General features: G+C 37.9%; 2 protein-coding genes across 2 annotated transcripts in view; both read left to right on the plus strand.

Moving 5' to 3' along the window:
* Positions 1 to 557: 557 nt before the first annotated feature.
* Positions 558 to 7163, plus strand: SLC7A13 (solute carrier family 7 member 13). The gene is made up of 4 exons (XM_008929743.3): positions 558 to 1384; positions 3845 to 3976; positions 5665 to 6029; positions 6772 to 7163. Exons 1-4 carry the CDS (start codon positions 661 to 663, stop codon positions 7015 to 7017), a joined length of 1467 nt encoding a protein of 488 aa, XP_008927991.2. The 5' UTR covers positions 558 to 660; the 3' UTR covers positions 7018 to 7163.
* A 5128-nt stretch (positions 7164 to 12291) lies between these two features.
* The window catches only part of LOC103763042 (ATPase family AAA domain-containing protein 2-like), a 20797-nt gene continuing 7155 nt past the window's right edge, over positions 12292 to 25933 (plus strand). The window contains exons 1-13 of the mRNA XM_029959292.1: positions 12292 to 12513; positions 14591 to 14639; positions 14972 to 15064; positions 16082 to 16160; positions 16920 to 17034; positions 17251 to 17366; positions 18598 to 18772; positions 19410 to 19498; positions 19823 to 19982; positions 21352 to 21442; positions 21894 to 22202; positions 23976 to 24078; positions 25380 to 25563. Coding sequence (XP_029815152.1) covers positions 12292 to 12513; positions 14591 to 14639; positions 14972 to 15064; positions 16082 to 16160; positions 16920 to 17034; positions 17251 to 17366; positions 18598 to 18772; positions 19410 to 19498; positions 19823 to 19982; positions 21352 to 21442; positions 21894 to 22202; positions 23976 to 24078; positions 25380 to 25563 — 1785 coding nt within the window. The remainder of the gene's footprint in view (positions 12514 to 14590; positions 14640 to 14971; positions 15065 to 16081; positions 16161 to 16919; positions 17035 to 17250; positions 17367 to 18597; positions 18773 to 19409; positions 19499 to 19822; positions 19983 to 21351; positions 21443 to 21893; positions 22203 to 23975; positions 24079 to 25379; positions 25564 to 25933) is intronic.

The raw sequence follows: 25933 nt of genomic DNA on the forward strand, positions 1-25933 counted from the left end.
TGCTATATTAATGGTGAGCACTCAAGAAAAAGCTAGGAATAAACTGGTAATTTTCTTTCTAGTGCACTGTTTAATGAGTGAAGTATAAACAAGCTCCTGTATATTCAGTGACTGATGAAGTTTTGGCAAAATATACTGGTGATCACTGGTTATCACTGTCAATTTTATGTATGGACAGTGGAAAAATAGTGCCAGGCTGTTCAACTAATGTCCACGTCACAGTCAATGACATAAGGAGGGATGACTTCTTTCTTCATGCTGTCATATCCTATCTCTTTCCCTAGGTCTGATGTAGAAGTCACATTTACCCACCTCTCACTGTTGTCTCTGAAGACATACAAAAAAGAAATGGAAATCTGTTGATGAAAATCAGCTGAGAAATGAGCATTTGCTGTGCATTATTTGTTATGCTGTGTTCTTTAAAAATACTTGCAGACCTCAATAATTTCTGAAGTACATATTAAACCAACATGTACATGATTTGCCAGTGATTCTTGAAGTATTTGGTTAATCATCTTCACACAGAAGACATCAAAACCCAGAGTATGCTCTCTTTTCTGAATGATTAAGCCAAGCTTCTCATAACATTTCACTAGCGGGTAGGGCCATGACAGACTGCTAACAACAAAGTGAATTCTGCTTTGAAAAAACAGAAAAAAAATGGGAAAAGGAGAAAGCGATGATTCCGAAGATATGCAAAGAAAAGAAAAAGCGAAGATTCAACTCAAAAGAAATATAGGTTATTTTGATGGGGTAAGTTTTATTATAGGAACAATTGTTGGGGCAGGTATCTTTGTGTCTCCCACAGGGGTGTTAAAGCATTCCTTACTCAATGTTGGCATCGCACTAATAATCTGGACTGCATCTGGGCTGGTTTCTCTGATGGGTTCCCTCTGCTATGCAGAACTTGGAACCTCTCTGCCCTTCTCTGGAGGAGAATATAGCCATATTAAAAGAGGCCTTGGATCCCTCCCTGCCTTTGTGTTTATCTGGACGTCAACATTTACCAAACCAGCATCAAATGCTGCTCGAGCCTTGCTGTTTGCTGAATACGCCACCCAGCCCTTCTATGGCATTTGCCCTCCACCAGAAGTGCTGAAAAAATGCTTGGCCTTGGCTGTTCTCTGGTCCCTGGGGATTTTGAATGGCTGCAGTGTCAAAATGGCTGCATGGGTGCAGACAGTTTTCACTCTGCTGAAGATGATGGCCTTGTCTGTAATTGCTGTCGGCGGCATTGTTCTCCTCATTACAAGGCAAAAGGAGAGTCTGGCCAGATTTGAGGACTTGTTCAGCTCAGAGATCCCCAACGCTTCACAGGTTGCTGAAGCCTTCTTCCAAGGACTGTACGCATATGGAGGCTGGTGGTCCCTCAATTATATGGCAGGTATCTTACTCCTCTTCTTTAGATTTTGTTCTGCAGTTGTCATTCTTGTGTTCCTCAACTTGTGTTGGTAGAACTTGTCTCTCCTTCAAGACCACAGGGTCTCTCATGTTTTATGCGAGTCCTGTGTTTGTTGGGGCTGGTAGAAGAGGCAGTGTTCCTCTCTAGGGAAGTTTCCTGCTTTTTGTCCAGTCTCGAAAATCAAACTGACATTTCCAATGGGGTACAAGAGAAATCAAAATAGTTAATTTAAAATCTTATGCATAAACAGAATTTTTCATACCTAAAAAATTTGCATTTTGTCTTTCTCTGTTTCCGTGCCAGTGTATTTTTAGGAAAGGATTAGGTTATCCATGCCAAACTATGTGCACATAGATAATTTCTATTTAAATATCTGTACCTTCTCTGAGGTTATGCAGTTGTTTTGTACATCGACAAATTAATTTTGAATTTTGTTAAAATTTAGCAATTTTATGGGATATATTTTCTTGGGAAAATAGAGTTTTGCACAGAAGGTGAAGAGAGATCTAAGGAAAGTGGTATAAATACTTTCATAGACCTTGTACTCAATTTCAAACACTTAAAACATTTTTGAATACCTGTTTACTCACCCTATTCTATATCTGATGATGTGGCAATAAGAAATAGAGCAGTTTTTCATGAAACGTACAGAGATGATGTTCCTAATGTTAGTTATTCATGTCACAAATTAAATTAATAGAGTTTTATGATATGATCAGATTTATGGAATTATGTTGGAAGCAGGTTGATATTGCTCTTATATCTTTAATTGTATGTATCCATTAACCTCTATCATGTAAAATATTAATTAAACTGCATGTGTTAAATGCATAACTCAAAGTTCAATGGTGAGAACAATGTGAAATTTGGTTAATGTTTAAAAACCTGACTGTTATCATTACAATCCGGTTATTCCAGCATTAAAAATGTGTTTCAATTAAAAAAAAAGGTGACATAAATCAGGAAAGTATAGTTTTGAAATCTTAAGGATTCCTTAAAGACAAGCACTTGGCTTTGTGACCCTCAGAAAATACAAGACTATTGGTAAAATATTAATTTATTTTTTGGTCAGTTAGCAGTACTAATAAATACCATACACTGGGCAGCACAGCTGTTTAGACAGATGCAACCTATGCAATAGTTCTGAATTGAACTGAGTTTCCTATTCTTCAACAATAACTTCATTTCTGTGAGCTTCAGCTAAAGCATCAGGTGCCAGCTGGATGGCAGGACTGCAATGACCAAAGAAACAAATGAAAAGATAAATTTAAATTGGCAATTTAGGTGATTGTCCATTTCTGGGCTCAAAATTACCGAGTGTATTTCTTACATCTGAAATAAATCCAAAATTCTCTGATAGTCAGTATTTGAATTCTGCTGTTGTGCTCCTTTGGTCCCGGCTCTGTGTGCTACAGACAGCGCTGGGACAGGCTCAAGGCTGATGTTCTGGGCAGAAGATAGGAATCGTATATTAAAGAGGAAAGAGATTTCAACCTCCTAAAAAGAGCTTAAGTAAGCTGCATGTTTGGCTTTTCACTTCTTCCTTCTTGTGAGTTATTGGGTGGTAATACTCAGGAGATCTTCTGTAAGTGCTGAGGCAAGTGAGGAGAGGGAGTGAGTGAAAAAGACCCTTTTTGACTGAGATGAGGATGAATTATTAGGCTTCTGGAAACCAGCTCCATCTTTTGTTGGGAATATCATGTGCTCAGGAATGTGTGCCAATGCCTGAATTATTCCCTGGCAAAATCTGGAATTTTTTTCTTATTTGATAAATATAGTTCTAAGCTATCAGGTTTAGGACTAAACAGTTTTTCTCCAGCAACTTTGCCCTGAAAAAGGTAATAATCATCGGTATCCAGCTGGGAATGGCCCTCTTTTAAAGCCACTGCATTATTGCTCTTCTGTCTATACCATCTAGTCTTTTTTTCTACTTTTTCTGTATTTCCTGATATAAGAGCAAAGAAAAAGGTTTTGAGTAGGAATAGGCAATTACGAAGTTTAAGATCAGGACTCATGAGGTGATGTCAGAATAAATAATCTGGCTTTAGAGTCTCATGTTTAAGGTAGTGATTTACAAGTAAAACTACTTGAAAATTTCTTACCAAATCAATTTTCTAATGTAAGTCAAATATGTGATTAATTAAATCAAAGAGAAATTATCAATCCTTCTGTAATCTTTTTTATCATCTGTTCATCCAGCACTCCTTCAAAAATAGTTAATAAATAGCTAAATAAAAATAAATTGTTTAAGAATCTTTGATAGTAGCCTATTTGAGAACAACTATAGGACTTCACAAACAGTGTAATTTAGCAGCCATGATCAGGGATTGGGGTAGGACCTTGGTGTCAGTCTTGTCAAGCTCTGCACAGATTCACCACTGAAATTCACTTGCTGAAGCTGCACTGCTTGCTTTATTTGTCTTTTTAAACTGTATTTTTCAGAAGAGATGAAAAACCCCAGCAGAAATATCCCATTAACTGTGATGACTGCGGTTCCTGCAGTAATTGTTTTTTATTTACTGGTGAACATCTCATATCTGACTGTCCTCACACCTAAGGAAATTGTTTCCTCAGGTATGGATTTAATGTTTTTTTAATTAAAAAGACGTGGTTCATTAGCATACCCATCTGATGTCAATGTACTGGGTTACTTCTTCTTACCTAACTTCACAGTCCAGAAGTTTGGGTTCATTCTCTTTTAACAGAGAATTCTTTAATTTCACTGTATGACACAAGTTCGACTGAATGCAGACAGATGTTATTAAATGTTGAAAATGTTGGTTTATATCTGCACTGGCCAAAAATTAAATCAGAAGTGTATTAAAACCTGAAAAATCAGCTGAAAGTTAGGTCCTGAGTATAGCAACAACCTTAGTTTTTCCTGTAGTTTTAATCCTCTCTCCTCCTTCTTTCCCTATCTCATAGTGTCTCAGGTCAGAGCCATTACTGTTTAGGAGGTGGACAAGTCTAACATGTTCAGTAATATGGAAAAGACTATGGACACAAAAATGTAGCCATTTTGGGTGGGTGTTTGTGGGTTAGTCATGATAAATATTGTGATTCCTCAGAAGACCTATACGAAAGTCTAGTGTACGTAAAGCATTTCTCAGATCCTGTACCAATAAACCGCCTATTAAAAGGTCCAAGGGGAGCTGTATTTCATCTTGGTTGTCCAAACAGCACCTTTTACATCCCTCTGTAATGAGATTAAGCTGTCAGACCTTGCATACAGGTGTGACAAAAACCATACCTCATTTGGATGGATCAATTATTTTTTTCTTGCGAAAACAGCTCACTAACATAAATGGAAGCAGTGTAGCTGTCATTCAGCAACCTTGTATTATCACTCAGCCATTGTCAGGTTATCTGCTGGGACAGATGGACACGTTTGCAGATCCATCCTACAATGAACGAAGCAGCAAATATCAGACCATCCGTGAATAGCAGCTGCCCAGCTGGCATAACCAGCTCCATACATACCAGGAAGTTGTGTTTATCTATGCCAGTTGAGGAGATGGCCTTCAAACGATAGCTCTTTTTCAAACATTGCTATGTGCTGCTGTGGCTTTTGTTCTTTCATTACATTTTTTGGGGGGAGGCAGGGTGTGGTGGGGGTTTTCCCCATCTCTAATAATTTCCTATGCTGCGCAGGTCACTGCACGATCTATGTTCCTCATGGCATTTGGTTGTAGACACACTACATATTAGTCCTCGCTACAATATGGGCTGTAGTTAATTTCCAAGCAGTATTCAATATCTCTTGTTCAGAAATAATCTTTCACATTTCTCAGTTCTGCCCAAAGCAAAATCTCATTAACAGCACATTCGCCGACCCATCTCTGAATGTACCTGTGCTCCTGTTGGCAGTTTTGCTGTAACAGCAGACTGTGTGACCACCATGGGCATGCTGGGGCCTAAGGTGTTCATTTACTTTCCTTGACCATGTGTGTGTGTTTGTGATGCACAGCTATGAAAGGCAGCTCTCTCCTGCTGGGCAGTCCATTACTGTGGTATTTGCCCCAGCAGGTTCACCTGACTTGCTCTGGCAGGTAGCACTCCTAGCTGTCATTCTCCCAGGAAATCTTTAGCTCATGAATGTAATACCCTTAGGATTAGATTACTGTTTGACTACTGTAATAAAAAAATACAGGAATTGCTGGTAAATACAGGTGTTTCTTGCCTTTTAAATTTTGTTTCTGTTGAGTCTGTCAGCAATTCAGAACATGGTACCTGTACTACACTAATGCTTTACTTTCTTGCAGTTGCTGTGGCAGTCACTTGGGCTGATCGAGTTATCCCCTCTGTGGCCTGGATCATTCCTCTCTGTGTTGCTGTCTCAATATTTGGTGCCCTCAACAGCAGCATGTTCACACTAGGTCGATTAAGCTATGCTGGAAGTCAGTCAGGACATTTACCTGTTTTAATATCCATGCTTAATGTCCACTCCTGTACTCCAGCACCAGCCATGATTTTTTCAACCACCATTGCATCCATTTTTATCATCCCCTCTGACCTTATTATGTTAACAAATTACTTTGGATTTTCTGCCTGGCTTATGATTGGACTGACTTGTGCAAGCCTGATTGTACTTCGATACCGGGAACCTCATCTACATCGACCATACAAAGTAAATGGACCTAAATTGCAAAATATTTTTACAGATTTGTTTTGAGTAGTGTGTAAAAGTTTCAGAACAACTGCAAGTCAAAAGTGGATAGTTACGAAAATACAAATAATAATCTCGGTGCTTAGAGCCTTATTCAAAAACCTTGCTTCAGGGTAGAAGGAAGTGAAACAGATGGTCTGTGCCCTGGAGAACTTGCACTTGAAAACAGGAGGTGGTTATATGCAGAATGGGGGAGATGTGCACCAGATATGTACCAATGTGGAGCAGTACCATGAACAGTGTAGGACCCTGGCTGACCGTTCACAGTTAATTAAACCTTGATCTACTCTCATCTTTCCTGACACAACCATAGACATTATGGATAGGTTGAATTTCCTCTTAATCTAGTAGTTGGAAAGGTGGGTTAGAAGTGTATACTCATTGTGAAGGCTTCTTCTAGGCACCAGAATTAGCCCTGAGTGTCTTTTAGGAACCTGTAATATCATATGTCAATAAATGCATTTCAGGTACTGCCTATCGCTACCCCTTGTGATAGAAGGAGCTTAAACAAATTTTTTAGAAAGGATGCCTATCTTGTAGGCAATTTGAGGTCAGATGATTCTTGTCCTGAGTGAGTTTATAGCAGTGTGAGAAATGGTACTCTATTGTGGCAAAGAAAGAGTTGTTACTCTTATGAATGAGGTTTAAAATCACAGTTGGTCTGTGGTTTATTTCCTAAACCATTTTTTTCCTTTTCTTGCAGGTGTTTCTGCCAGTTCCATTTGTGATGGTGGCAGTGTCTTTCTTCCTAGTTTCAGCTCCCATAGTCTGGTCTCCCAATCTGCAATATATTTACGCTTTCTTGTTTATGCTGGGAAGTCTTATTGTTTATCTGCCTTTTATACATTTTAAATTGCATTTTGCATTTCTTGATAAAATTACTTGTCACTTACAGCTGCTGTTAGAAGTCTCTCCTGCTGATGGATCTGCTGAGGGCAAATGTGAATAATGGCAGATGTTGAATCCTGGCACAACTAAGAGCCAACACAGGATTTTGTTTAACTGAGAGTGTAAACAGTACAAGTTAGATGTTAGGTGTGAAAAACAGGTGTTCATGCATGTATAGATATATACATACATAGATGAATATACATACATCGCATTCATATATGCATACATGCATTTATATATATATACATGCATATATATATATATACATGCACATATATATATGTATGGGCATTAGCATAGTAAGTTAATACGTAGATATTCGTGTGTGTCTGTGTATATACATAATAGGTGCAAAGGATCTCTCTTAAACTTGTAAAATCTGTAAAATGCTCTCTCTTGCTCCTGAAAACACACTTAAAAGTTGCACATAGTCTTGCAATAATAAAAATGACTCAATTACAGCATACATAATTATCAATATTATAATACAATAAATGAGTAAATACATACTTAGCAGCATCATATAAATATACTTTTAGAATCTGAACTAAATTGTCTGGATTATTCTTAGTTTGAAGAAGCTCATTTGTTAGAACTTCTGGTTTTAAAGCCTTTACACTTCTGTTCATCTGCTTTTTTTCCCTGAATTTATTTTCAATAAAAACCTTTGAAGAACATCATAAAACTGACTGAGACCTTTTTTATCCCAAGAAAACAGCACATGGTGCATCTTACCTCTTTTAGCCCAGAACATAAAAATTCAAGGTGAAATCTTACAAAGCATCAAGTAAGGCAGTAAGAATTATTTATATTCTTTATCACAGCAATAAAACTAAAGATATGTGGATTACTTTACTAAATTGTTTACATACTAGCATTAACATTACTTTATTCCTTGCTTTCTTTTTGGTGTTATTGTGAAGTAAGAGCTTTTTTAGGCCTCCCTGCCTCCATTTTTATTATGTTTATGAAAGCAAGACAAATTAATTATTTTTTCTTTTGATAATTGGTCCATATTAAGTTCACTGAATATTTAAAATTAAAAACAAATAACAAGTACACAGGAAACATCACATACTTAAGCGATTAATTTATTAATATATGTTGGTCTTTTATAATTACGAAAGAATTATATATGTAAAGTGTTTTTTCAAATCTGTCGATGAAAGCTCCGCGACACAACCAGCAGATGGCCCCAGACTGACATCTCTCTAACACCATGATACTCTGGTCTGCTGGATGGTGTATTGGTGAAACAGTTTTATAACACAGTAGAATGAAAAAATTCATGCTAGAATATTCGATTCACTGATATATCAAAATTTTAGAGGTCAGAATGATCGATAAAATCTTTATTTGTAGCTACCCTAAGTACAGGGTACCCATCAATAAAGCTAGGAACCAACTGAAGGTTTAAGAGGATTTGACTTTGCATTGGAATGAGTCCCCAGATGCAAACAAGTACATGAAAAAGTGGCTTTTCTTATAGGTGATGGTGTACACAGAATGAAATTTGTACCTTTTAAAATGCTGTAGGAAGAAAAGTCCTTACAATTGAGAGAGCAGTGAATACAGCTGAGCTGGAGACTGGATCCTGCTGCTGAAAGCAAGGCAGGAATCAATGTTTAATTTCACTCAATAGTGCTATTGGAAAAACATTTCTCTTGCTATTTAAATTTTAAAAATAATGAGACTCACTGACATTTTATAGGAGCAATATTTTAAGAACTGAACTGTAAAAGGAAGGAAGGATTTTACTGTGACCAAAGCACCCATCAGTGATTTGTAAATGCAGGCGTGGCAGTGCCACAGATTTTCAACTGAGCTTGATCAAGTAATTTATTTAAACCCATATTTTAATATGTAAATAAAACCTGGAAGTCATAAGGGAAAAAAGTATATGTGATAATACTATTGTGTTGTAGACTAGATGGTTAGGAAAAGCAACCATAAGGAGGAAGTTGCTCAACTGGATGTGTTATTTCTATGTAATTATTGTCAGTGTATCTACACTTTAATTCCATAATAAGTTGGGTACCTAGTGATCATATTTATCAGGATATGTTTGGGTAATTGGAGCACGTATCTATTAATGATACAAACTTTGAATGTAGACCTTTAGCAGTTTCAAGGAATTAGGGAACTCAAAAGTCCCATTGAAATGTAATATGAAATAAATTGCATCTATCTGTAATGTGAAGTAGATAGTTTTTCTTTTAACAAAAATCTAGGAGGTGGCACATAAACAGGCATGTACATGGTTCTTGCCAAAGGATCAGCAAAAATGAGAACGTTTAGAACAGGCCAGAATTAAAAATGTCCATGCAAGCTTAAGCCCCTTTGTGAAGGCATCTTTTGATGGCCCTGCATTATCAGATCATAAACTATTCTTTTATATACCCTTACCTCACTTATTGGATAGAATGGATGGTGCCCAGATAATTCACTATTAATTTCCTCCCATTTAAATATGTGACCTTGCACCTTGCTTATCGCTATCTGCTCAGATGCTGCTCTTGACAAACATTGTTAACTTCTTACAGACTTTTTTATGGTGCTACTCATGGCAGCACCTGACCACCTCACAAACAACTACTAATTTGTCTTTTCCCTCATGAGCTGAGACAGTAGTATCATCTTTGCTTGCAGAAAGTGAGTTAAGCTGATGTGTAGGTTGCACAACAAGTGCATTTTGTGTTGTTCCCTGAAATCCTTCAATTCATGTCAAACACCTGAATAGAGAACCATTGGTGGAGATCCAGGTTCAACTATGGATGTTTCTTTATCTTAGGAAGCAGGGCAAAGAGCCAGGGAATCAGTGAACATACATCTTATATGGCTGTTCACACACCATATACAGATTTCAGTTTCCATTCTTTCCATCTTTTGGATGGAATAAAGGAAGTATGGCCAGAATTGCTCACTAACTTGGGTTGCCTAAGATGGGGTACCTTAGACCTGATTTTTCACAGTAATTATTAAGTTCAGATTTCCTATAGTCCCCTGGAATTAAGGTCCAAGGATAATAAAAAAGGAAAGAAGGACAAATTATCACAGTCACTTTGGTTTAGTGGAACAGCGGGTATCCTACTTCTGACTAACTGGCTGGCAGCTGCAATTCCTTTAAGACCTACAGTCTATTAAATGTTAAATTAAAGCTATGAGATTTTAAAATTCCACAAATCAAGCTGGGAGGATTTAAAATTTGATATAGAAAATAAGGAAAATAGAATTAATGACAATTTTTAAAAATTATGGTTTAAATTATTCCAGTATGGCCCTGGAATTTATAGAGAAAAAGAAGTTTTAATTCTTCCAGGCAATACTCAAATTCCTAAATCTAGCAACCATTCTGCAAATGCTACCTCATTCACTAAATCAAATTCCTCTTCTACAGTGAATGAGGGATTGGTTAGCTCACATTTAGCATCTTCTTCAACACAAATTGTTGACTTATTCCCAGATCTTACTAAATGACCCACTGTTTGGAAAGGGACTTACACAGCTGGGCTGAATTAGCATTATAAAAACAATCACAGACATGGTATTGCTGATCTCCTGAATATCAGTCACTGATGTTCTCTTAATGCAGCCTTTCTTTTGCCTGAGTGTTTTAGAATGCTAAATCACAAAGAAGCAAATACACTATTAAATATATAAAGATTTCTTATTGTTGCTGGATCATTCTATATTTCTGAGCAGTAAGCATAAAGGAACAAAATTCAAATTTATAACTTGTATTAGCTACTCTGGCCAAGAGCAATTAAATATTTTAATATTATGGCTTCTTTCAGTGACACTAGTTGATCTCCCTTGCTTTCCTACTTGAATATGTCTAAGAAAATGCTACATGGAAGTGTGACTGTTTTAGTGTTAGACTATTGCATGCTTCAGAAGTTCAACCTTAAAACAAATAAAGATAGAATATGTATATATTTGCTAAATAGAGATAGAATGTGGATAATTTTTTTCAATACTATACTGGCCCATTTCGACATGTAATCTCCTTAGCTGTTTTTATAGGTTTCTAACACAATATTTGTTATTATGTCTGCATCACCTGGGGTTTTTTTGTTATCTCCTTAAAAAGACAATGTAAATATCAAATGATAATCAGTCTTATTTTGAAAATTACGTGTAGTTATATGTCATGCTAAGTCCATATGTGCTGAACTGCTTTACCAAAAAAAAAAAAAAATTCACTCTGAGGCAAAACCCAGCAATTGTACAGAAGAAACAAAAAAACCCCAGCAATGGGGTTCTCCACATCTTAGTTTCCACATCTGCTAAAATGGAAACAATTGTGTTTTAACAACTTACAGGTCAAAGAGTAGTTGCTTGTGACCTCTTCTGGATCACAGTTAGAAATTATTCTTGTCATTGCCCTCTGTGTCTTATTCCAAGTGCTGGGGGATCTTGGGCATTCCCAGTTCTTGCTGGCTTGATTTGGAGGGGTAAGAGCTATATATGTGCTTCAGGAACTTTGAAGCTGGTTTTTTTCTGCTTTGGAACAGGAAATGAAACATTTTTAAATTAGGAAGTTGGACAACCTGTATCCTACTGGTTTAAAGGCACTGTTGAAGAGTTTGACTGTTAATGTTGATTTTCAGTAGCTCTTGCTACATGAGGGAAATTTCAGGAGTGCAAAAGAAAGGTAACATGCCAATATTTAAATAGAATAAAAGAAATGACCCAAGAAATTATAGACCTGTCAGTGTCACATAAATCCTTGGAAAAATAATGGAATAGATAATACGAAACTGAATTAAAGAAGAATTAAAAGCGAGTGGCAGAATTAATGCCAGTTCATTTGTGTTTTGGAAAATAATCCTATCAGGCCAGCTTCACATTATAGTTTCTGTAATATAGGTTGATTAAAGGATGAAGAAAATAGGATTTGGAGGTCCACCAAAGTTGCAGACTTAGACAAAGTAGTTACACCACTACAAATCAATCCGTTTTATTAGGCAAACTTTTAAGAAAGTAGGATTTTTCATCATCTTGCAAAGCTACTAAAAGGAACCTTATTAGCAAGCTTATGTACGTAATATTGGCTAGGGACTTTCTACTTCTTTTGACAACAGAAAAAGGTATTGTTTTTTCTGGCAGCAAGACCTAAGTGTATTCACAGTGGTTAGGCTGAGACTTCCCCATGTGCTGCCACGTATACAACAGGTCTTTATTGTAAGGGTGGTGAGGCACTGGAACAGGTTGCCTGGAGAAGTTGTGGATACCCCACCCCTACAAGGGTTTAAGGCCAGGTTGAATAGGCGTTTGAGCAACCTGGGCTAGTAAAAGGTGTCCCTGCCCATGGCAGGGGGGTTGGAATCAGATGATGTTTAAAGGTCTGTTCCAAGCCAAATCATTCCATGATTCTGTGATTATGAAGTGCTGGGCTGCAGGTGCCCTCCACAGTAGAGTCCCACGAGGATTGGATGTGATGGAGCCTGGAACCTTGGTGAGGGGGTGTTGCCAAGCAACCTCGTGGAATCTCTGTAAACACTCCACTGCAGTTGGTAACACAGTATCCCTTCCTGTCATTCTGCCTGCATGGGTATGTCCTGTAATCATTATTAATGTATTGATTTATGTAAGGTGAGAGCCTTTGCACTTCACAGCCAAGCTCTTGAACATGAGGATTTTTTTTGAAACAAGTGCTTGTGGCTTTTTAAGACTTCCATGTCAGAGTGTGTGCCAAAAGGTGGATTTGGCAGGTGCTTCACCTGTAAAGAATTTGGGCACAGCTAAAGCTTTAGTTGGCCACTAGTATCTTCATTTTGGGGTTGCCAGTTGCAGAGAGATCTTCATGTAGGAGCATCTTTTGTGTGTGGGCTGCTTCTTGAGAACAAAACCAATCTTTATGTTGTGACTTTCAGTAGATTTAACTTGTCCTCGAAGTGCCTTCATGTTTAATTAACCTTTCTCTCATGCTTACAAATAATTTTCTAACGCCTAGTCAAGTTAAGATACAGGGGAAAGTTGGATACAGTCAAAGTGAAGCAGCCCTAGTGTTTTTGTCTTTGTCTCCATGATTTAATTCTCTTTATGAAGCCCAAATTAACATTGTTTTCTGAAATGTTTGCAAAGTGTAACAGCAGTGAGATGCTTTTTCTAGCATATATAGTCATAGAAAATCAGCATGAGACCTTATTTCCAGTTAAGAGAAGAATAAGCAACCTGTTGTCTAAAGAAGCCTGTGAACTAAAAATGACTTAATGCAATCATGCAGACAAGTGCTATGAAAAACTTCCATAATTTCTTTCTGGTTTCTTCCTATGATCTTCAGAACTCATTTTTTTCCTACTACTTGAGATTTTTTTTATTGTGTTTAGCAAGAGGGAAAAATAAACCTGAAAAGAGTGCGTGTTTTTAAATGCTCAAACACTTGTTCTTAACTCTTGCTATAAAAAAGTCAACATTTGACCTAACTTTTAAGTAAGGTTGAAAAACTCGGCTAAGAGTCAGTGACTCTTATTTTGTGCACACTATATTGAAATGTTGCACTGATTATGTTTGTTAGTTTCAATGAGATTTTTTTGTACTTGCCTGTTGTTGCTCTTGCCTGTCCACTTTGTATCTTAGTACTGTAGAAGCAGCATCACCAAAAATGGATGACAGAGAGAAGATGAGCAGGGTATTTCACACAGAGAAATTATTTAGTTGTAATTTTAATTTAGCTGAACAAACTTCTTCCAAAGCATGGAAAGCTATTTTTGCTCTCCAATTATAATTTAACTTCTTACAGTCATGCCACAACTACACTCTAAGGGTGGGAGAAACATCTTCTTCAGAAGATATTTACTGATATGCTGCAATGCGTCTTCCACTGTGCTTTCTGAATTGCCTTATGACTTTTGAGTGGACTCTGCTTACAAACAACAGTTTCAGGGCCTGGGTTTTCACTTCAAATCTTACTAAAAACTTAATTCACTGATACCTGATTTATCTGTGTTTTGTCTTGTGCCAGTCTTGCCTGTGAGCCCAAGTGGTCCTTTGTCCCAAGTGGAACTCATGTTAAAAGGATAGACAGCAACCATATTCCCTCTATCTTAGTTTTGCTCTATTACATTTAGTCCACTGCCCTTTTGAATCACAGGTGCTTTAGTTTTTAAACGTCTTCATAACCTTCTTTGATAGGGTTTTTTGATTGTTTGTTTTTTGGGGTTTTTTTGTGGTTTGTTTGCTTGTTTGTGTTTTTTAGATCTGAATTCTTTCGTGGTTTAGTTTTTGTTTTGGGTGGGTTTTGTTTTTGGTTTTTCTTATGAAACCAGAATTGTCCATAGTACTTTGTATATCCTCTCCCAAATCCCAGGATGATTTTCTTTTGTCTGCTAGGAATTGCTTTGTCCCAGGTTCTACTAAACTCTTGGATTATTTACCTGGTATTAATTGATACACTCTATTTTGTATCTGGCTAGATGTAACTATCATATTTACTAAACCCTATTTTAGAGTAGTAATACTTGTTATTAATCTTGGTACCAGAATGATGTTCCTATTTTCTCCTTTCATGCCTTCATTTCATCTTTTGTCTATATAGAGTGCCTTGGTAATATTACTGTAAAAGCACCAAATATGCCCACAGGTTTTTTGCATATCTGTGACTGATCTTTCTTGTTTCCTTTAATTAGGAAAGCCTCAATATGGGAAGAACTAACACAGAAAAAACTAACAATCCAGGTATCATTGTAGGCTAGTTCTATTTTAAATTTTCTTGACTATATTCTAGCCAAAAGCCTTGTCTTAAACAATTGAGATGGGCTGAACTACTGGTTGTTTTCCATCTATTAGAAAAATCTATGTTGCTACTGACATTATAAGCCATGGGCTCTAGGGCTGTACTGTAGAAAACTCAGAACAGGTATTCAGAGAAAAAAAAATCCAGTTTTTTTCCAAAACACTTACAAGGTAAAAGGTTGTGGACAGGTGGAAATGCATTTCGTGTAGCGTGTTTTGAATATATTATCATTTGCAGCAGTACTTACACAGTTTAACATTATGTTGATGTGCAGTGGTTTCATCAGGACATGAAGCAGAAGGTGTTGGTCAACGACGCTCCATTCGACAGAGGAAAGCTGTTGAGCGCTATCAAGCTCCTTTGGAAAGTAGGTGTGGGTGTGCTGGATTGTCGTTAAGGTGGATGCCACTTCTCAGCTGGAAAGGGGAGAGAAAATAAGATGGAAGAGAACTTGTAGGTTGAGATAAGGCAGTTTACTAAAGCAAATGTGCACAAGTAAAGAGGAAAAAAAGATTTTATTTTCTACATCCCATGAGCAGGCAATGTCTGGCCATTTCCCGGGAGGCAGGGCTTCAGCATGCGTAGCAGTTGCTCTGCAAGACAAACATTGTACATAAGGAATGCCCCACCTTCCTCTTCCTTTTCTTAGGTTTTATATCTGAGCTGATGCCATATGGTTTGGAATACCCCTTTGGCTAATTTGGGTCAGCTGACCTAGCTGTGTCCCCTCCCAAGATCTTGCCCACCCCCAGCCTATTGATGAAGGGCCAAAATGTTGGACAGACAGTGCTGACGCTGTGGGAGGACTGCTCAGCAGCAGCCAAAACGCTGGTGTGTTCTCGACACCTTTCCAGCTACCAATGAAAACCACAGCACTGTGAGGGCTGCTATGGGGAAAATTAACCTCACCCAGCTAGACCCAATGCAGTATGTTACAGGCACAGTTTCTCATGGGACCTAATTTCTTGCATGGAAGTGAGATTTTTTTTTCAGTGAAAATACACGCACACAACTTTTCTTTACATTTCTTACATTCATTCTGCCAGTAAATTTTATTAAATGAATGCATCCTGTGCACATTCAATTTTTTTTTGCATCCTTTTGGCATCCTTATTGATGTTTTTCAGTTAAAAAAATTACCTACGTATCCTCTAAAGAATAGTAATTAAAGAAACTTGATAATCTTACTCTTGTGTTTTTCAGTTCTCCTTAAAAATCAGGTGCGCCTTTTTTCACTTTGATCAAACCACCCAATCTTCCCCTCCTTGAAACTTCCCCTGAACTTAGAGATGGGTGATACACATCCCGTTTTTTGCCTCTTTGACTATCCTGCTTCCTCTCAAACTTGTTTGTAACACTGTTCTAAACTCTTTGCTTTCAACAGATCTAGGAAAACATAAGATAATTTTTTCCACCTGTACTTCACCTGTCAGACAAAGAGATTCATGTAAAAGAACTAAAAGGTTGGTGGTGTATGGTTAGTTCTTTCTCAAGTGCTGTCAGTCACATGACTGAATAATGCTTTCAAGGGTTTTTGGACTGTGATAATTAGAGATTAATATAATTACAGATTATTGCCTTGATAGTCTGAAATTATAAAGAAAACAAACACTGAGGGGGAGGCCATCCTTTTTACTAACCATTAGATTTTATTTGAAAATGCAGCATTTCTGGTCACTGATAAGGTGTTGATGAGAGTTGTGGCTGAGACTGAGTAACCGAAATTAATTTGTTCTGGAATGGAAGCCCTAATGTCCCTCTGAAAATCTTAGACTACTTAATCTTTAGGCATGTAAATTATTTTCTTAAAACTGAAGATAATTTAATTAGAGGGAGAGCCTGTATGGAAGTTTCAATGATTTTTTTTTTTTTTAATCACTCAAATAAAGATTCTGGTTTCTCTTTGGAATCAATTCATGTTTCTGTACGAAACTATCCTTAAACAAGAAAAATGCTAAATGAAATTCAAGATTATAAATTGCAATAGTAATATTTGTAAGTACTAAGAGTTGTTAAAAATAATTCACTTAGTTTAATGTCTGGAGTGACCATTTTCCTTTTTTTATTCATGGCTATTAACTGCAAAACAGTTGGAATGATAGATAGTTTATGCTCATTTATAAGGTCTTTTGCATTCACTTGCTATGATTAGAAAATAAAAAATCTTCTATCTGCACTGTAATTTAGAAAGCACCTTTTTCTTACTTCTTAATTCAAATTAGATCTCTTTCGGTCAACTCTCGGAAAGACAACTTAAATGAAGTTCACAGAACTTCACATGAAAATCAAATTAGAACAAGTCTGGCTGGTGTTGAAAGAATGCAAATAGATAGTTCGGTAAGTATTTTTACTTCACTGTGTCGGTGAGACCTTTGCAGTATTTATGAAAGTTTCCAGTAACGGGCCATCTACAACTTCCTTGGTTTACAGTTTTCTCTCAAGTGATTTGAAAATTGCAATGAACGTTTCCTTGGTGCTGACATCTAATTTCTGATAGGAAAGATTGCAGCTGTCTTTGACATATAAAATGTGTTCTGTTGGCTTCATCTTTAGGTACAATTTGATGGCGTGGGTGGTCATTCTGAACACATTTCATCTTTAAAAGAGATGATCATTTTGCCGTTGCTTTATGCTGACGCCTTTGAGAAAATGAAACTTAACCCTCCCAGGTAATAGGCACCATGTAAAATTGTAAGTTAGAATTGATCTATTTTCAGGAGAATCAACGTTTCCATGCCTCAAAATTTTCAGCAGTGCTGATGGGGATTTTTAGCACTAGTAAAAAGTAATTTTTTAAAAAAACGATAGAATACAGCATATATGTAGGTTCAGAGATTTACTATGTGACGAGACTATTCTTTAAAAGTGTCTTGCCTTTGAAAGGTGGGGTTGGAGATTTTTTCTTTAGAGTCCTATGCACAAGCGGACTTGATTAGTTTGTAAGTAGAATAGAATTATCTACTGGTAGTCAACTGTAGTTCGTTTTTTGGAAGTCCCGTTCTCTCTCCCACCAACTCTTTTTTTTTCAAGTGCTCAAGTATCAGTTTTACAATTGATAGGACTTGCAACTAGGACCTTGCAGTGTTAGTTGTGCTTGGGCTAAAATAAGAATATGTCCACTTCTTACACAGCTAAGTGAGTTCTGTGTTACAAAATGAAGTTATTAGAGACTTGTTAACTTCATATATTCTTGGTCAGCAGAATTCAGTCATGGTATACTGAAATAGGACTTTAAATTCTTTGCTTTCAGCAACTTTAAAAGTATTAAAAACATTGAAAAGAAAATCTGTGTTTTGCTTCTTTATTTGTTGAAATTCTTTTTGAATCAGCAGTGCACTGGCTTTTCTAGTTGATGGGAATGCAGAAATACGGAATACCTTCTCCTCTTCCTGTATCACCAGCAAAGGGAGACCAAATCCAGTAACCTAATGCTTTTTAAGTCAGAAGTAAATGCTTTACTCTCAAATCTTGCCTTTTGTGAAAACAAGAATGAATATGCAGTGTATCATGTAAAAATGAACTGGTGATTCCTAACTTAGCCCAGTCTCAGATTTTGTGTTGGAAGTTTGTTCTTGTTTGGCTGCACTGTGCTGTAACCGCGTCTGCTGGTTTGTCAGAAATTTTGGAAGCGTCCTTCTGGAATGCTACTTACTGTCTTTTCTCAAGGTTTTGTATGTCTGCATTATCCTCTTATTAATTTTGTTTGCTGCCTTGTAGAATTTGGTAGGAATTGACTTTTGACTTTTTTCATACACTTCAGCTGTTACTGCTCTCTTATCCATCAAGTATTTAGTTTAGGAGAGCAGTGTGTTTTAGGAATGGTGGTTGTAATAGGTACTTTTCCATGATGGTTTTTTCTTATGTGATTTTTTTTTTTAATTTTTTTTTTTCAAATTGCAGAGGCTGTCTATTCTATGGTCCACCAGGGACTGGAAAGACACTGCTTGCTCGTGCACTTGCTAATGAATGTAGCAGAAGTGACAGGAAAGTAACCTTTTTTATGAGAAATGCTGCCGACTGCATGAGTAAATGGATAGGAGAGTCTGAACAACAGCTTCGTTTAGTATTTGAGCAGGTAAGGTTGAAACGTGCCGTATATTCCTTTCGAGTTGTAATTAATTTTCTGTGGTTGAGTAGAACTCATTCTTTTTCATGTTTTTCTCAGCTCCTTCCACTGAAGGTCCACTGGGATTGTCAGTGTTTCCTTTTTCAGTGGGGTTTTTAGGGGCTTGAAATCTTGAGATATATTGGGAAAGATTAGTAAAGCAAGTAAGAAAATCACTACCATCACCACCCTCAAAAAAACCCCCACCATAATTCACAACCCAAACAGTCACAGAAAAGGTTTTAAGAAGCAAGAGATGGTTGCTTTAGATCAGAGGGAAAAAGATGCAGGCTGAAAGCATGTTCATTTAAATTGGTAATGGAAGGTTGCTTCCAGAACCTGTAACTGAATTAAGTCCTGTATCTGTTCTTGGTGGTTGCCAAATAGCTGTAAAAACTACTGGTATGATTCATTTCCTGGGTTGACATAGGCTGCTGTCTTCTGTTACTCATGCCACTTTACTCAGTTAGCTCAATTAGTAGGGATCCCTGATGCTAGTCTGAAAAATCTAGTTCCAGTGCCTTTCCAATCACAATTTTTTTCATGCATTTTCTCTTTCAAACAGTGTTGTTTTCCTGATGTCAACATTCTTGCGTTTTCACTGCAGGCCTACCAGATGCGACCTTCAATTATTTTCTTTGATGAGATCGATGCTCTTGCTCCCACACGGTCCAGTAAACAAGACCAAGTTCATAGGTAGGACATGTTTTGTGTCTGCATAAAAGCTGCTTGATCTTTGTGAAAGGAAGACCGCAACCGATTTAACTTGATGTGACACATTCATTTATCATGAAAACTAGTGCTACTGAATTTCAGATGGTTTTTAAACGACAACAAGCAAAAACAATTTGCTAAGATTTATATCAACACAAGTTCTGTGTTATGTCTTGAAACAAGTATTTTCCTGATCAGCATCTCATCAATAATGGGTTGTCCTTTTGGAGGGATCAATTGAGAAAGTTATGTGGAACTTAAGAAAATTTACTAAACTGGTGAATAAAAATTATATATTTCTGTTAGCTCTGTTGTGGGGACACTTCTGACACTTATGGATGGCTTAGCCAGCAGAGGAGAGGTTGTGGTTATTGGAGCCACCAACAGACTGGATTCTATAGATCCTGCTTTACGAAGACCCGGACGCTTTGAACGAGAATTCCGTTTCAGCTTACCAAATGAAGAGGTCAGGACTTTGACTCAATGCTAATGCTTATGTGTCAAACTCCACACCCCTGTAACAAGGCAACATCGTGGAGCAGTGCAAGTCTCCATCAGTAGAGTACAGCCTGGACAAGAGAGGGCTGTCTGGAGAGATTGCATTGCATCGTGGAGGGCACACTTGGTACTGAATACATAGGAATAATGTGATTTCAACAAGTAGTTTTGGTTTCACTGTGACCAGCAAAGAAAACGTCATGCTGCTAGTCATCAAAATGTTTAAGAAAGAATGAATGTATGAATTAGTTTTAAAGTGCTGCTGTAGCATCTTGAAGGTGAAAGAAATGGTGTGCACACAAGAATTCCTTTTCGGTAGCAAAAACTTTGATCAAGGCTCATGCTGGAGCGAATTAAGTATGTTGGATCCGACGTTCTTACTGGTACTTATTAACAGGGGCTTGGACTAAGATGTGAAGCACGTTGCAGAGGTGCAGGGCTTGGGGAGCTTCTAGTTCAATGTCAATAGCTAAACAATGAAGAAATTCATTTTATAGCAACCAAAAAATATCATGGTGGGGATGGGGTGGGAGGGAGACCCTGTTTTTTGCAGTTTTTCTCTGGCTATCACTGATATTAGCACTTTTTGGAAAAAGGATAAAAGGCATATTGGACTGAGAGCTAGTAGAAGTGCACTAAGCAGTGCATTAGCCCAAACATTTGTATCCAGTTTTTATCTGCCCTCAGGAACAGAAGACGAGGTGCTGTGAAACAGATCTTATACACAATTGTCTACTGTGGAAGAATATTAGAAATCTACCATAATTAATCGGTGTATCAGGAAATACTTCAATGAAAGTCTTACTAAAATGAGAGATGAGGATAGGTGATGCTTGACATTTTCTGGATGAGTGACAGTGGTTTCAGTCATACTTTTTGTTCTGGTAGTAACTAGCAACTTGAAACGGAGTGCTAGGACTGTTTTCCTTGAATGAAGTAGCAGAAAAGCAAATTTAGTGAACTAATGAATTCATCACCATGAAATTTTGCTAAATTTGAGAGAATTTTCTTTGATGCAAAATCTCCATTTGCAGATAGAGCTTTTAGTATATTTTTTCTTTATTAGGTCTCACGCTTGTGAAAACTGACTTTTTATGGAAGATGTACATGCCTTTTAACTCACTGCATCCCCCAGCAAGAGTTTAATATAACAGTTTGAGAATTATTAAATTTCCTGCTTGAAGAAGCAATGAGAGCATTAATAACTGACCTTTAAAATAGGTGGAGAAGCAGATAAGAAAAGTTTTTGTATTAGTCTGAGGGTTTGGGGGTTCTGTGTTGTGGTTGTTTTTTCAAGAGAAAACTTAGGGCAAACTAAAATGCAACCATTTTATTAGCAGGAGAGACAAGAGATTTTCAAAATTCACACACGAGGCTGGAAGAAGCCATCAGACAACTTACTTGAAGAGCTGGCTGAGAAATGTGTTGGTGAGTTTGAAAACAGTGCTGGTCCTTTTCCCCTGGGCAGCTTTTCAGCCTATCTTCTCCCAGCCTGTAGGGCTGCATGGGGTTGTTGTGACCGAAGTACAGGACCCAGCACTTTGCCTTATTGAACCTCATACAATTGGCCTCAGCCCATTGACGCAGTCTGTTCAAATCTGTCTGCAGAGCCTTTCTGCCCTCCAGCAGACCAACACTCCCACCCAATGCAGTGTTGTCCATGTTATTACTGAGTGTGCATTCAATCCTCCCATCCAGATCATCAGTAAAGATATTAAAAAGTACTGGCCTCAATACTGAGCTTTGGGGAACACCACTAGTGACTGTCTGGCAACTGGATGTAGCATCATTCACCAACACACTTGGCCTGGCCACACAGACAGTTTTTAACCTATATATAGAGAGAGACATAATATTTGATTCTTGTTTTGTTTACTAGGATACTGTGGTGCTGATATTAAGGCCTTATGTGCTGAAGCTGGCCTCTGTGCTTTGCGCCGCTGTTATCCTCAGATACATGAAAGTGACAAGAGACTGAAGATAGATGCCACTTCCATTGAAGTAACAGCAAAGGATTTTGCCATGGCCATGCAGAAGATTGTTCCAACTTCACAGAGAGCTGGAGCTTCACCTGTACGAGCACTACCACCTATTTCAAAGCCGCTGTTAGAAAACACTCTGGAAAGAACTTTACAAGCCTTGCAGAGAGCATTTCCCCATGCAGAACTTGCACTGAAGAAGGACCAAGGTATAACAATAACATCTACTTGTTTAAAATTCTGCCAAGGCACATACACAAACCTCTCAGCCATAATGACAGTACAATTTTATACTTTGCATGTGCACAGTGCAGGAAGGGAGCTGTGAGTGACTAGAAATATGCTGTAGACAACTATGCATTCTCCACTGGAGCCCCCCCATTTCTGACAATAACTAACATCACATTTACCATTTCAGAGATGGATCTAAGGTTTCATGTATGAGGCACCTCTTTCCAAATCATAGAATCATAGAATCATAGAATGGTCTGTGTTGGAAGGGACCTTAAATATTATCTAGTTCCAACCCCTCTGCCATGGGCAGGGATACCTTTTATACCAGGTTACTTGGAGCTTCATTCAGCCTGGCCTTGAACACTTAACAGAGATGAGACCCATTTTGGGCAACCTGTTCCAGTGCCTCTCCACCCTTACAGTGAAGAATTTTTCCTAATATCTAATCTAAATCTACTTCCTTTCAGTTTGAAGCCATTCCCCTTGTCCTGCCATTACACGCTCTTGTGAGAAGTCTCTCTTCATCTTTCTTGTAGGCTCTCTTCAGGTACTGAAAAGCCAAAATTAGATCATCCTTAAGCCTTTTCCATGCTTAACAAACCCAATTCTCCCAGCCTTTCCTCCCAGGAGAGGTACTTCATCTTGGTGGCCCTCCTCTGGACTTGCTTCAACAGGTCAATGTCCTTCCCGTGCTGGGGAGCCAAGAGCTTGACGCAGTACTCCAAGTGGGGTCTCACCTGAGAAAAGTAGAGGGGCAGAATCACCTCGCTTGACCTGCTGGCTGCACTGCTTTTGATGCAGCCCAGAACACATTTGGCTTTCTGGGCTGCAAACACAGATTGCTGGCTGATGTCCAGCCTCTCATCCACCAGCACCCCCAAGTTCTTGGCAGGGCTGCTCATGATCAGTTCATCCCCCCAGCCTGTATCAACACCTGAGATCCCCTCAACCCAGGTGCAGCACCTTGCACTTGGTCTTATTAAACCTCATGAGGTTCTCATGGGCTCACTTCTAAATCTTATCCAGGTCCATCTGGATGGCATCCCATCCTTCAGGTGTGTCAACAGTACCACTCAGCTTGGTGTCATCTGCAAATTTACTGAGGCTGCACTTGATCCCTTCATCTATGCTAATTATGAAGATACTAAAAAGCACTAGTCCCAGTACAGACCCCTGAGGGACACCACTTGTCACTGATGTCCATCGAGACTCTGAGCCATTGACCACTACCTTCTGGATGGGAACATCCAACCACTTTTTTATCCATCTAACAGTCCACTCATTAAATCCATCTGTCTCCAATATAGAGAGAAGAAGGTTGTGTGGAATTATGTCAAAAGCTTTACAGAAATCCAGATAAATGACATCTGATGTCATTGACCTCATTTACTGATATAATAACTAATGTAGTAAATAAATGCTTAAGTGAAGGGAGAAGAGTTTTTCTGGTGTCTAAGAACTACAGAAGTTGTTCCTGATTATCTTTATTCTAAGGAAAAAATCTCCCAAGTTTTTATCAACAGAGGGATAATACCTGATGCAAATCATGGAACATAGGACAGTTTTGTATAGACTTATACAATCTCCTTTGATCTGTGGTAGCATGAAATCTTCAGAAAATGGCATCCAAATGACAAAATACAAGAGAAGTGGTTTCCAGCACTGATTTCAAAGGTGTATTAATGCAAGAGTGAGATATGAACTATTCAGGAAAGTTAATAAACTTCTGTCTTTAAATGCTATTTTAGGAAATGATGTGATGGACAATGAAGAATCACCATCAGTTTCTAGAAAGATGCCAACTCATAAAATTTCTGGTAGAAAAAAGGCAGAATTCCACACTTTTAGCAGGTACATGTCCCCTTTAGCATGCACAAATGTCCCCTTTATGGTTACATTTTTGAGATGGCTGGATCTGTAAGCTGTTCTGGTGTGAGGGATGCTAGATGGAGTTAAGGATGTGTGTGTGGGTAATCTATTTGCAAGAAGTAAGAGTGAAGATCTGAATGGCCCAAACCTCTTTCCCTAAGTTGAAGTGGTCCACAGATTATAAGAACATGTTGATTTAATGCATAGTATTCCTCGAAAGACTCTAGGCCCCCAAAATGTGCAGTCTGTCCTTTTAGCTTAAAAAACCCCTATGGACTTGTGTAGCCATCTTTTGCCCTTCTACCTTCCAAGATTGTTGAACCAGTAGCAAATTATGTATCAGAAACAAAATTGAGAAATGGTTTGTTAAATCACTGTGAGAAAAATTTAAATGACATCTGCATTTTGTGCCTTTACCCTACTGAGTTTTTGTTATTCTTTTGATGTTTTAATTGTGAAAGTCACATAAGCCAACAGGTGAAAAAATAGATTATTGTCAGTTATTTTTCTCCCTTTCTATTGCTGTGCTATCCAAAAAATGTGACCTGCTGAATCTGGTTAGGTCTCTAGGATCCTTGACTTCCACAAGTAAAGGTATAATAGTATCGTGGTGGAAAAACACAAATACCTCTTCACAAGTGTGTTTCTTGCTCACAAGGTTAGATTACTAGGAAATTAATACACAAGTCAATGACGAATGAATAAAATGAACATAAATTTTATATGTAGTGTAGTGCTGTAATTTAACCAATCCAAACATGTACTTCTTCAGATACAGCTAGCCTGTTTCAGTGCCAACATCAATTTTTTTTCTTAGAAATGTTGTTTTGCTCCTTCCAACCACGTCCAGAATCTATGGCAAAATTTAGCTAAACTTGACAGCTGTAGAGATCTCACAGTTACTTACTGTCAAAACATGCTGAAAATGATTGTGCATGGGCAGTGAAGAGGCCCAGACTGGTTTGTGCTGAGAGAGTTCTTATTCTGCCCTGTATCAGGTTACTGACCAGTTGTGTTTGTATTTGGTTGGATCGTCCCCCTGCGGGATTTATGAGCTGTTACTTAACCCAGCTAAAGGAGTAGCAGACATGCTAGGGACTGGCAGGACTTCTTACCTGAGGAATGGTACCAGTTACTGAGAAAATAGGCTTTGATAGGTTTCCTGATCACAGACCAGCATATGGTGGAACATGGAGAGTATTTACAAAAAAAAAAGTGTATGGGAAAAAACTTGTGCCTCACCATCACTCATTTTTAAACTTGTTTTCTTCTTATTGTTGTAGCAATCCTCCTTACCAGCCAACATCTTTCAGGCCACGGTTCTTAATAGTTGAAGAGCCAGGATCTGGGCAAGCTTTTGATTTGGCATCTGCAGTAATACATGCCCTGGAAAAGTTTCCAGCTTATACACTAGACCTAATGACTTTGTTTGTTAGCAGCACATCACAGGAAGAAACATGTTCACAGGTATCTTTTTACTCATTAATCTCATAGGATTTGTGAACTGTATATATATAGTGAAGTGAGAAAAATTCACTGTTAATGGAAGTGGCTTGATTTGAATGTACTGTTATGTTTACCTCTGTCTGAAAATCCGCTTTTCTTGTAGATGGAATGATACTGAATAGGGATGTTTATACATAGCCATGTTTTCCATTTGAAATGAAACAGGGAGGATATTGTTAGCAGCTTGGGAAGATGGGAGATACTGCTAATAAACGCCTCTTTACGGCAAGAAATCCTGCTAGTCTTGGTGGGATCCAGAAAGTTGTTTTTGTTGTTTCTTAAGTCTCTGTGGTCCCTGTAGATAGTTCTGCATCAGCCTGATGGTGTGTCA

Source organism: Manacus vitellinus, unplaced genomic scaffold (genome assembly GCF_001715985.3).
Source record: "Manacus vitellinus isolate BGI_N305 unplaced genomic scaffold, ASM171598v3 scaffold_1_pilon, whole genome shotgun sequence".
In the NCBI taxonomy this organism is placed as follows: domain Eukaryota; kingdom Metazoa; phylum Chordata; class Aves; order Passeriformes; family Pipridae; genus Manacus; species Manacus vitellinus.